The sequence below is a fragment of the Cucurbita maxima genome, unplaced genomic scaffold, assembly GCF_002738345.1.
Source record: "Cucurbita maxima cultivar Rimu unplaced genomic scaffold, Cmax_1.0 Cma_Scf00027, whole genome shotgun sequence".
In the NCBI taxonomy this organism is placed as follows: domain Eukaryota; kingdom Viridiplantae; phylum Streptophyta; class Magnoliopsida; order Cucurbitales; family Cucurbitaceae; genus Cucurbita; species Cucurbita maxima.
The window spans coordinates 1,178,589-1,191,525 of NW_019272043.1; the positions used below are offsets into that span (position 1 = coordinate 1,178,589).

The 12,937-nt window shown below is 34.9% G+C and overlaps 1 protein-coding gene across 8 annotated transcripts in view; it reads left to right on the top strand.

Moving 5' to 3' along the window:
- Nucleotides 1-382: 382 nt before the first annotated feature.
- The window catches only part of LOC111499721, a 24,919-nt gene continuing 12,364 nt past the window's right edge, over nucleotides 383-12,937 (top strand). For 3 of the 8 annotated variants that reach the window (XM_023151364.1, XM_023151365.1, XM_023151361.1), the window contains exons 1-11: nucleotides 383-1,170; nucleotides 2,260-2,322; nucleotides 5,633-5,976; nucleotides 6,066-6,165; nucleotides 6,237-6,314; nucleotides 6,856-6,915; nucleotides 7,050-7,154; nucleotides 7,326-7,436; nucleotides 10,770-10,811; nucleotides 10,917-11,030; nucleotides 11,106-11,287. In XM_023151364.1, the coding sequence (XP_023007132.1) occupies nucleotides 991-1,170; nucleotides 2,260-2,322; nucleotides 5,633-5,976; nucleotides 6,066-6,165; nucleotides 6,237-6,314; nucleotides 6,856-6,915; nucleotides 7,050-7,154; nucleotides 7,326-7,436; nucleotides 10,770-10,811; nucleotides 10,917-11,030; nucleotides 11,106-11,287 (1,379 nt within the window). In that variant the 5' untranslated portion in view covers nucleotides 383-990. Of the gene's footprint in view, nucleotides 1,171-2,259; nucleotides 2,323-5,632; nucleotides 5,977-6,065; nucleotides 6,166-6,236; nucleotides 6,315-6,855; nucleotides 6,916-7,049; nucleotides 7,155-7,325; nucleotides 7,437-10,769; nucleotides 10,812-10,916; nucleotides 11,031-11,105; nucleotides 11,288-12,937 lie in introns of those variants that run through there. The other 5 variants (XM_023151368.1, XM_023151366.1, XM_023151362.1 and 2 more) reach the window with 5 other exon arrangements.

Here is a 12,937-nt window from a genome sequence, read left to right on the forward strand (position 1 = left end):
GGAGCATGCTTAGTGGGTTCATCGGTGTGTAGAGTAGTACTATGCATCTGCTTTATTCAAAAAATAAATATAGTAGAGCCCCAAAAAACAGTGCGGAAAAGTTGGTCCTATCAAAAACAATATTGCATAGGACTGAATTTTCCGACTCAACAGTGGAGTCGTTTACTGAGTGCTTTTAAATATTATATTTTGAAACAAAGTTCAAACTTAAAAACATTTTTGAACTCGAAAATGTAAGAATATTTTTGAAATAAAGTATTCGTTTATATCCAAAACTAAATAGGAATATTTTTGATTTTTTAAAATTTAAGATATTTATGAAAATTTTTAAAAGTAAAAAAGTATTTTTGATTGAATATTTTAATTCAGTGGGAGAGGGAGTGAGAGAAAAGGTAAAATGAGGAGGGGACCTGAATTACATAATAAACCATGGCGACGAGCGTCGTGTAATTCACTCACTCGGACTCTCGCAGAACTGAAGCTCGCAGGCGGAGGAGCCGACTTGCATCCATACACAACGCCATGGATTTGATCGATTGATGGATTGCTTCAGGTTCAAAACAGTGGTTTCGTTCGAGCTAAAGTTCAAGCTAAGCTGAATTAGACTTCCTCCTGTCTCCTTTTTCCCTTCTCTTTTATCTTCATTTCCCTTTAATTTATTCGAAGAAATCATCAAAACCGCATCACTATCTTATGAATCATTGCGGGACAGATAGAGAATTGGGATTGAAGTTATATGTCATCTCTCTTTTGTTCCCACTGCGTTAGGGTTTTATATTCATTTTGCTTTTGGGGTTCACACGATATTCGTACGTCATACCTTCTTTCTCTCACTGATTGAGTTGTTTAAATGTCTGAAAGAGGAGGTGTCACTCCTACGACCCAATTCTGCGGCTGAATTTATCACTAATTTGAGATACCCAGAGCCATTCTGGTTCGGATCATTCATCTTTCGGTTGGTTTGAGCTGAGTTTGAGCTAGGGGTTGAAGATGAAAAATGGTTTCGACGGGAGATCATTGGCTGAAAAATTCTCTGACTTGGCCGTCAGTGCTGCACCAGCAGAGCAATCTAACTCCCACTCATCCAACAATCACAGTAACAACAATGATAGCAACTTGTTCCAGGTACTGAAAGCTGTTGAAGCAGCCGAGGCTACCATCAAGCAACAGGTGCAATGAATTTTCCTTTGCCCCCCCTTTCATATTCCGTCTTTCAACATCAAACGAATGCTACTCGTCTGTTAATTTCATCACTAAATTTAGTATTGTTTTCACTTCACTTTTGCGCGATTCTAAGATCTCTAACTCCATGGTTGTTTCCTTCACGTTTTCTTTCTAAAACCCTTTTCATGTTTTCGATGTTGTGCATAATGCATACCATCAATTGAGCAGTATTTTTTCCATTGAGAATGTTGTAGGAATATAGAGATGCTAGCTGCAGGAATCCAATCTCTCTCTTTATCCAAAATCTGCTTTCTCAACGCTTGGGATTATAGGCTACCGCAATCTAATATGGGTTCATAAAACTACCTTCTCTTTCGATTTTTATATGATCATAACCGTTATTGCTGGTTTTATAGTTGATGTTGTTGTTGTTGTTTTTTCCCCTCATTTTGTTAATGAGGATAACCTGGGGTATGATTCGATTAGAAAGTTTCTGAAGGAAAAAAAGTGTGTAGCATCTTATAGTTCAATGACTTCAACTGTTGTGAGTTGAAACGAAATGTCAATTGATGAAGCAGCTTTATTCTACATGAAATGTAGAAGCTTAAGCCGCTATCTATCCTGGGTAGCATGGGTAGCATACCTGTGTTTCAACTTTATCAAGTCGTATAAACATAAGCATTGTTTGTTTGGTGAGATAAAGAAACTTGGCAATCAGACATCATTGATGATATTTGAGAATGGTGTCAATAGATTAGTGCGTGCAATTTGTATAATGGTACATCTTTCTTCTCAGGTGGAGTCCCCGAAACATATTTCTCTATCCGAATTCTTGTTTGAGTTACTGATGATGTAATTTTCAACTTGCATTTTTTTAGTACTGGTTAAAAGCCAGTAGTTTAAGCATTCTTTCATATACCGGTGTATGTGCTATTACCCACATCAGAAACTGCACCTGGTTGTTCCTTCTCCTCGTTTGCATTTTTATTGACCCATTACTGTGTGTTTTACATAGCATGAGTATTTGACTCAGTTACAGCTTAGATTTCATTATTTAAAGTTACATGCTGACATGAGTGAATTTAAATACCTTAGGTGGAGGAAAATAACCGACTGAGGATTGAACTTCAGAAAAAGATCCAGAAACTTGAAAAATATGTAAGTACTATAAATTGAATTTAATACAAAATCTAAGTGTTTCATTAATGTTCTGAAATGTGGGTTTTGTGTTTTTTTTTCCCAAGCATTTAGTTTCTTGGATGCAGTTGATTGTGGTTGAATTTTGCTCACTTCTCTAATTATTTTCATATCTTGCATTCAGTTCAGTAGGAGTATTTTTATCAGTTTGGAAGAAATTTGACCTCGTTGTGGATTTTTTTATTCTTGCTTCCTAAATCTATTTCGTTCAATCACCAACTCAGATTTTTTTTTCCGAAATAAATCAATATATATATATGTGTGTGTGTGTGTGTGTGTGCTTTTTTTCCCTTTTGATTAGAAAGAACTTGAAGGATTTGAAAAATAAATGGATAGTGACTATTTAGAGTATGATTTTTATTTCCCGGGTGTGAAACAGAAGTCTTCATTTTGGTTTTGAGAGAGTTTATGCGGGTGTTCATTTTTTTAGTTTGATAAAAATGCTTGTTCAACAGTGCCTTGGGGTTTTTGTCTTCATAGAGACCTCTTAGATAAGGAACTCAGTAGAATGGATTTGCTCAATCTTAAGGTGTAAAATGTTTGCCTAACCTAGATACTTGTTGGTGTTTGAAAGTTCAGGCCCCCTTCTCTTGCAGATCAACCAATTTGAGCTTTACAAAACATCCAAGCTATTTGAGTAGTTTTCTTTTTATTTTTTTATTTTTTTTGGTGTGTGTGTGTGTGTGTGTGTGTTAAGAACTGAGATATAATGTTATAAAGAACACAGAGGCAAGAAATAGCCTAGAGTCTGGGCTAGAGGACTCTCCTACCTAGAAGGTACGAAAGAAAAACATTATAATTGAAAAAAAAATCATGAAAGAGCTGTAACTTCTAAAATGTTTCTTGTGGTTGACAGTGTGCTGTATGCTATTACGCAAAAGTTCCTCTGAAACCCTTTGTTTGCCTTTCACAAAAGCCAAATAGGAGCTCTACCCATGCAGTTCCATAAAATCCTAGCATTGCCCCTAAGCCTCCAACTTGCAAGGATTTGGCCAATCATTTACCTGTACACATATCCCGGGAGATAGAGATGTGGGGATATCTCCTTTGAACCTTGTCATCTGTATTTATATTTTGTGAGTTGTAGTCCACAAAAAACAATCACCTTTTTTTGGCACTGCGCCCTCCCACATAGCTGAGCAGCTTAATTTATCGAAGAGCCCTCTATTCTCTTGCAGCTCCAATTAAGCCGACTTCACTGTGAACTTTCCACCCGTTTTCAGACTCAACACAAAGATTTGTCATCCTTCTGCAATGACAACAAACTGAGTGGAATAAAAAAGCTGAACAAACTGATCTAAAAAAGCTTGAGAGATTCCCTGTGGAGTTTGTATCATTGGCGCATGACTTGGATCAACTTAAAACAACCTTCTTGTATTTACAACCAGTGTTTTAAAATTGTTTAAGGCGTAAGACGCAAGGCGGCTGTTAGGTGCCTCAAGGCTTACACCTGTGCTGTATGAAAAGAGGCTTATGCCTGTGAACTGTGGTAGTGGCTTTTGGTGGTGATAGTGGGTTATTTTCTGAGTTCAGCCTTCTTTTCTTTTATTTATTATTTACTGCACTGTTTTCTTTTCAGCTTTTTTTTTTTCCTTTCCTTTTCTCTTTCGTCTTTCCTGTGATCCCACACGACTACCATCGCCACCTCAACCTACCCTTTTACCACTGATCTGTGGCTTACAAGTTTACTATAAAAAGTTGTATTTTACAAGTTTCTTAATTTTTAAATATTTTTGTAGTTCTAACTTCTAATTAGAAAAATTAATGTTTTTTTTCCAGTATTTTTTCCCTAACTTCTTAAGTTTTCTCCTTGATTTTTTTTTCTTTTTTCTGTTTTATTTTTATTTATTTCTCTAATTTTTTTTTAGCTATCTTGTTTAGTTCCAATTAAATGATGTATTTTAGACTTTTATATGAATACTACAATACTAGGAATGCCACTTATCTTCATTGATTGCCACTTATCTTCTTTCATTACACAATGGTCTAGTTTCTTGTAATTACTTCATGATAGGATCTTTTCTATACATTTCACCGTGTCAATGAAAATGTTTTTGTTTTATATAAAATAATAATAATAATAATAAAAAAATAATCAAAGGTTTCATTTTCTTATAGAGAGGACACAAAATAAGGCAAGTCGATAAGTGATCTCAAGAGCACTCAAAAGGGGGCTATAGAAATCTAAACTGATTATGAAGTGGAGAAATTTAAGTAGTTTCAATATAATTCTTTTTTGGGATAAGAGACATTCAAAGAGAGTCCAAAAAAAAAAAAAAAAGGCCTAGGGGCTAGGGTATAGGATACAATGTACTTATCAAATGTTGAAAGATTAGCTTTAAGTTAGGAGATAGTTGTGTAATACACGAGTTAGTATCCAAGCTGAGAATGAATGTACTCTTCGAGGGATATTTGTTAAATTAGGGAAGTAGTTGACCTCCCTAATTTATCTGATTGGATTTATTTAGATTTAGTTACCTAGGATTATTATTTAGATAGTTGCCTAGTATCTAGGGATTATTATTTAGATTTATTGTGACCTAGTAACTAGATATTTATTTAAATTTATCTTATCTTGTTACCTATTATGTACGGATTTGTTCAGATTACCTAGTATCTGGGAATTTAGATTAATTACCGATTTGGATTTAGTTAGTCTTAAGGACATGTAATTCTCTGAAAATAAATAAGAAAAACTTTCAACATCAACCTCTCTGTTTTGCTCAACTAAATAATATAGCTCTTTTTGACATTTCTCCAAAGGATTTTTTCTTTTCCCTTAGGTCACCAACTGTGTCCTTGAGTTCCAAGAATCTAAAAACCATTGTATTAATTCAAACCTCTCTGTCCAAGAAATTTAAGGTGACTGTGGCTTTCCGTTGGGCAAATTTATATAACGTTTCATAGCTTTTGGCTTAAGTTAATATGGATATCATTTGCAACTTCCTGGCATATCCCTATATCAGCAATTGTTTCAACCTTTCCCATACATTACTATGCTGATTGTGATCAACTACAATTGCTGCTGGTCTGCAACTTAGTCTCTTATAAACATAAGTTGGAATTCATGAGCTTGCCAAGGTATCCTTATATGCAATGCGGGTATCTGACATTGTTTTTCTTGCATATCCACTTGATTGTTAGGTATTATGAATGTCCCCTTCAGGATATTGCGTGTGCTCTCTGTAATTTGTTCACAGACAATGTACTGTTAATTGTATATAATAATTTGTTCTTGACATGCTATCATTTTTTCATTGAAATGTGGCAGAAGGTTGATGAACCTTTGGCTCAAAGGCTTCATTCCACAAACCAATGGATTGAGAATGACTATCAAGGATCTAATGGGGAGCATCAATCAGATATTTCAGGTGATAGTGAAGGACATAGGTTTAAGAAGAACATTTCTATTGTTGATTCACAGGGTGCGCTAGTTGTCCATCAAGATGTTTTGCAAAAGGATGAAGTTTCCATGCGGGTTGATACAGAATCTCGCTTTGAGAACAGCATGTCGGACAGGATGGTGAATGCTCTTCCTGGTGTTCAGCCACCGGTTGATAATGCTGGTTGCTCACAATTCTCTTCACCATCTACAACATCTTTCTCTGCTAGCAGGCAAGTAAAATGATGTGATTCATCCTTGGCCAATTATGTTATTAGTTTAAATAAAACATAGCATATGAAAACTATTTCATGACTGTTAGGTTTGCAGTGGATGGAGAATATGATCCACAGATTAAGTTTTCTGGACATGGCATGATGCCAAAGGCTGAAGCAAATATTCCCAACAGTCTCTGGAAACAGGCATGTCTTAGTTCTAGCCCTTTGTTTCATATATTTACAAGGAAGCCCTTTAACCTATGTTTCATATTTAGGATCTTGTTGTTAAAGTCCAGGAACATGAAGATGAAATTGTGCTGTTACGCAAGCATCTTGCTGATTATTCTGTCAAGGTAAAATGAAACATATGGACTATCTTAGCCCATTGTAAATATTTTCATATATTTACAAAATTCACATTTTATGGGATTCCCCTTTGTCAGTCCCTTTGGTTGGATGCTTTTAATTTATACTGGGTTTGGAATCATGATTGTTTCACAATAATTGAGGAGGTTCTTCTGGGTTTGCCTTTTCATGATAAAGATAGTTCTGTGGCATGCAAGTTTCAAGTTTCTTTGCGATCTTGTGGGAGATTTGGATTGATAGGAATAATGGAATTTTTAGGGAGAGTGAGTATGATGAGGTTTGAGAGTTGGTGAAGTTAAATACCTCCATGTGGGTATCGATCACTTGACCTTTTTGTAATTATAAGGACTTGATTTAATTTGGTTGGATTGGAATCCCTTTGGTAGTTTTTGGGAATTTTCTTGGTTGACTTTTTTTCATGTGCCTTGTATTTGCTTTGTTTCTTACCAACATTTTTTTTTTATTGTTATATCAATTTTTTTTAGGATTTCTTTTACTTGGAGACGCTGATGATTCTTATTGTAATAGGAAGCACAAATACGAAATGAAAAATATGTTCTGGAAAAACGTATTGCCTATATGCGTTTGGTAAGCAGGGTTTTGATTTGTATTCATTGTCTATTACATTCCCTGAACTTTCTACTTTTATCATTTCCTTCGATTCCATTCTCATTGGTGTTTTGCTGTTGGGCTTCTTTTTCTTTTTGGTTTCCTTCTATTAGGCCTTTGATCAACAACAACAAGAGCTTGTTGATGCTGCTTCTAAAGCTCTCTCCTATAGACAAGACATAATTGAGGAAAATATCCGTCTTACATATGCATTGCAGGTTCCTTCCTTGCTTTGGCATTTCTGATGTGGCTTCTGGTCTTTCAGAATGCTTAATTTTGTTGCCATTAACTAGTTTGATAACCGTTTAGTATCCGTTAAGATACCCCATTGTATTTTTTTACTAATATTATCTGTAATGGACTGCATGGTTCTCATCTGGTTGTATCAGGAAGCTCAACAAGAGAGAACCACCTTTGTATCATCTTTGCTGTCTCTTCTTGCAGAATATTCACTGCAACCTCCTGTTCCTGATGCTCAATCCATCGTCAGCAATGTCAAGGTGAGCCTTTAAATCTGTGGATTTTGAACGAATCACTTTACTTTATTTGAGGGCCAGGGCTAGGATAGGAACTAGATAACAAGATTTTGAAATTGTATTGACGATTAGAGATAAGAAATTGTAGTTAGATAATTTGAGGTAATTTCTACAAACAATACTTTTCCGTCTTTGAGGGTTAGAAATAGAGCTTTCATTAAGAGAAGATGAATGTGTTAAAGTGTTGATATAATTAAATTTATTCTAACCCATCAACTTAAACTTTTTGATTGATTGATGATTTAACATGATTTATGAACAAGAGGTCCTAAGTTTGAACCCCATTTCCTCCCCCAATTAATATTGATTTTCACTTGTTGGGCTTTCTATAAATTTTCAAGCCCACTAGTGAGTGAGAGTGTTGGAGTGTTCATATAATTAAATTTACTATTATCCACCAACTTAAAATTTTGGTTTGAATGGTGATTTAATGTGGTATTTGAGCCAAGCTCTAGACTTTAGCCATGTTGGTAAAGTCCTCATGTGGGGAACGAAGAATTTGTGAGCCTCAAAGACAGTCATAGTGTATACTTGTGGTTGAACTCTGTTGGACTAGCAACGTGCTCCAAAGCAAATGAGTTGGCTTGAATTGGAGCTAGACATATAGATGACTATTTGAGGAGAGACTCGATGGTGTACTTTATGCAAGAGAAGGATTGTAGGAATGCGACCAAAGTCCGACATTGGCTAGGTAAGGGAAACAACATAGGTATAGAAGTGAAAACTATCTTTGTTAGAATGAGGCCTTTTTGGGTGAAACCAAAAACAAAACCATTTGGATGAAACCAAAGGTAAAGCCACTAGAGTGAAACCAAAAGTAAAATCACCAGGGTTTATGCCTAAAATAGACGATACCATACCATTGTGGGAATAGGTGGAGGTTTTGTTGTTATTAACATGATATTAGAGCAGAAGGTCTTGTGTTCAAACCTATGTAAAGTAATTTCTTCTCCAATTAATATTGATTTCCACTGTTGGGATTTCTATAAATTTCCAAGCCCACAAGTGAGGGTTTATTGAAGTATTAATATAATTAAATTTACCTTAACCCATCCTCTTAAACGGCAGGGTTGATGGGTGATTTAATAGATGAATGTACCAAGAGCATCAAAAAACAAGCCCAACAAAAAAGAATTCCTAGGAAAGCTACAAAAATGGACTTCAATCCAACAAAATTAAACCAAGACCATTTACAAAAAGCCTTGTGACTGAAGCCCGCTAGGAGGCATTAAACCTAACCATCTCCTGAACCAAAACCACACCACCTCTCTAAAATCTTATTGGTTCTCTCAAACCACACCCCCACAAACTAGTAAAGAAGCTAGCATGCCACAAAATATTGCCCCTCTCTTGAAAAGGCGAACCCAGGAGCACAATCCCAATCAAAGCGTAACAATCATCCTTCCAAACATAAACCGAACAAAGTGAGCCATTAAGCCCGAAGGGACTAAACAAACTGACAATCCTACAACAAATAATCACACATCCCCCTTTGAGCAAGCTCTAGTCTGAACAATCATAAAATTGCTTGACTGATCCCACTCTTTATAACAAGTATCTCTAATAAACTCCTACTAAAATTACCTTTCTAATTACTATTTTACCTTTGCACTCCAATCATCATTTTTTCATTGGCAACATGACATTTCATAAGATTAGTTTTATAACAGTTAGTCTCTATCTTTTTTAGATTAATTCTATAACATTTAGTCTCTAACAAATTCCTACTAAAACTACCTTGGTAATTACTATTTGACCCTTACACTCTAACCCCATCATTTGCTTGCCTGATCCCTCTCTTTATAACAAGTAGTCTCTAACAAACTCCTACTAAAATTACCCTTTTAGTTACTATTTTAGCTTTACACTCTAATGTCATCATTTTTTTTTTCATTGGAAACATGACATTTGATTAAATCAATTTTTTAACATTTAGTCTCTAACAAATTCCTACTACAACTACCTTAGTAATTAATATTGACCTTTACACTCTAATCCCATCATTTTTTATATGGGAAGTATGTCATTTCATTAGATCTATGAAATATACAAAAGAGAACGAAAGCTCGCCAAACCATAGGGGGATTGTATAAAGGGTTCCCAATTAGAAAAAACAAGAAAAGGAAAAAGAAATTAAATAGTTAAGGGATGTTAATTTTCACAAGGGGGATTGCCCTAATTGTGATCTTGCGAATGCCCCATCCCAAAATTATCAAACTATTTTGAGAAGAAATCGAAGTACACAAGGAGGGTATAAAAAAAACCCAAACAAAGAGAGCAAACTGAAACAAAAAGGACTCCAATCAAGCAAAATGGGACATAAAAGGTAATTGCAAAAAAATTTACAACTGAAGCCCAATAAGAAACTTGGCAAAAAGACTTGTGTAAATAGTTTATTAAGAAATAATAAAAATTCTTGTTCATTAACTTTCTCTATATTTAAAATTTGTATTTTATTTGTTTTTCCCTATTTGGCTAAACACTTTTATCCATGGGACGTAAATTAATTTAGTTTTAGGATGAAACATTGATGCATCTATTTGTTCATTGTCCATTCGTTAGGTTTTTTTAGAAAAAGAATTGCCAATTTTAATTGGTCCATTGCCTTACCGGGAGAGATATCAACGTATATGGAGTTTATTTCTTATTGATCACCCATTTGGTCCGTAAAAAGATGTCTTTGGTTAAATTTTACTGGAGTTTTTTTTATGGTCCAAAGGATTGGAGAGGAATCGGTGCATCTTTGAAGATAAAGTTTATGATTTTGATAGTGTTTATGAACATTTAACATCTATTGCTCCCTCTATGTAAATTCTCACCAATCGTTCATAGGTGTAGGCTTACTTCTCTAATTGCTCTGGAAGTGTCTTTTTAAATCATGACATTTATACTGTCCTTTTGTAATTCCATTCCATCCATGAAATGTATTAATCATTGTTTCTGATTAAAAAAAAAAAAAAAAAAAATTGGTCTTTGAGGTTTCAAAATTGACATGCTTGGTCCTGAGGTTTGAATTTTTTTTCTAATTGGTTCTTGAAGTTTGAGATTGTCTTCTAAATGGTCATTCAGTAGAGTTGATTGATAGTACTGCCCTTACTGTGATGAATGCACTAACAAATGACTAATATATGTTGATATCTGTCATTTTATAGTCCCATCTAACGTGTGTAAGAAGGATGCAAGAAATTAACCTAGAAGCTTTATTATTCACTTTAAGAAAACTTATATAGCAGCTTTTAATCTGTTCTATTAAAATAAGTGGAAAAGTAACTCTGGGGAGTTTATTTATTCTTGCAGATTCTATTCAAGCACTTGCAGGAGAAGCTTCTTCTCACTGAGGTACTGAGAATTTAATAGATCAATGATGGCAAGCGAAACTGTAGTTTGATCAATCATTTTGTTTACTTCTATTTATTGTTCTGGTATCTTACTCTGTGTTGATAGACAAAATTGAAGGAGTCACAGTATCAATTAACACCTTGGCGCTCTGATGCAAGCCACTCAAGTTTTGCACCACAGTCACCCTTCCATTCTGTTGGTGCAACCTTAACCACTTCAGTATGCTCGCATCTTTCTGTTATACCTCCTTTTTAAATTAATTTATTTTTCTTAATTTTCTAAATTTTGTTCCAGACTAAAAATGGGCTTGAGTTGGTTCCTCAACCTTCTTATTGGAACGGGAATATCCCAGTTTCTTCTTCTGATGCTCAGACCACAGCTGATTGGGATCTATCCAGTCATCATCAGATTGGTTTAGGTGTTGCAAAAAAGTTGGAACCAGATGATTTGGGGAGGTATTCACATCAAGCAAGCAGGTGAGCCTGTTCACATGAAGACTGCTACTGAACTGATTACAATAACAACCTTCTCAATTGTTGGTGCGTTCTGCTTTCATTGCATATTTATGTTGCATGCCAAACGTGTTAGTATGGTCCTGAGATGAATGTTGATTTTCAACTATCTCATCGAATGACATATAACTTCATCATGTTTTGGAACCTTTTGTATCATCTTTTGTTCAGCTCTTGTAATTTTCTCAAGAGTAGTGATCTTAATTTACTTAATTTGGATAGTCTTCCTCACTTTAACAATACCCCCCCATTTGTAGAATATTCAGTTATGCTGTGGGAAATATAGTCAGATCATATATTTCTGTCACGTTTATTGATACCTGTATATTTTTTTACCCTCCGTTCTCTAAAATTAAATCAATATCTATACAAAGATTCACCTATTTCTCTTTATTTGTCATATGGACCCGCTACCTTCCTTTTTGTACTAGACCTAATGCCAAAAGGTGTAACATTTCAAGCTTTCTGTTATATGTGCTAACAAGCATTAAACTACCAAAAACATTTCCTTTCTCCCACAAATATTCCATATTTCACTGAAGCTACAGCTCAAGAGTTTACAAACTATGTTGACCTATTAAACGTTGCATGTTCTCTCACTCAATTGCTTTAGGGTTCAACTGTCTGACCCAACAAATAGGAGTTAGTAGATTCCCAATTGCTGGCTAGAGCGGTGGAGACCAAGGACAGTAACCATCTCTTCTTCACTTGCAACTTAAAAGTAAAGTCAAAGAATTGGGTCCAAACTTCCTATTGAACTTATTATTGCCTGGGTTCTTTATCTGGAAACAGTTTCAGGACTGTCCATATATATCTTGGTACCCGGCTCAGCTGATATCTTTTAGTCTTCGGCGGTGTTTTGCTGAATTTGGGAGGAAAGGTCTTTACGACTACCATGCTAGAGCTGTAGAGTGTTTTGAACTAGGGCTTTGATTATGAGATCTTTTTGGTGCACTCTCTTTTTTCATTCTTGACGAAAGCTTATTGCAAGGTAGCTGCCCTGAAAATGGAAGTATCTAGATCTATTTGGAATTGCAAAACGCTAGTAAGTAGGAATTTTGCTTTGGACCACATATTCTGAAGAACATAACATGGTTGATAAGCTGCAACTGAGATGTCCTTGTTTTTCCTTGAAGCTGAATTGGTTGTACGGACACAGGCAGAGGAGAGTAATGCAGTATTTTCCCTCCACTCTCCTTTGAGTGAATGAGGTTTCCTGAATTTTTATCATTAATTGGAGTGAAAGAAACCACCACATTTTTTTTACAAGGAAAGATCCTTTATTAGCTTCCTTGAATTTTTAGTTTTTTTTTGGCTGTCATGATGTAAAAATTACTCCTTCAAGAATCTTGCTATCTCTTATCTTACTTCCCATTGGAAACTTCTACTATAGATCCCAGGGCTTGGAGATCTGCCCTTTGTAATTTTATCATATCAATGAAATTATAGTTGTTTCTCTCCCAAAAAGAGAAAAAAAAAAATCAATTTGAGTTTTGATGTTTCCTCCCTCAATAAATTAGAACAGCTATTATGTGGGTTGAATTTTAAAGGAAGGTTTTTTTTTTTTTTTTTTTTTTTTTTTTTTTTTTTTTTTTTTTTTTTTTTTTTTTTTTT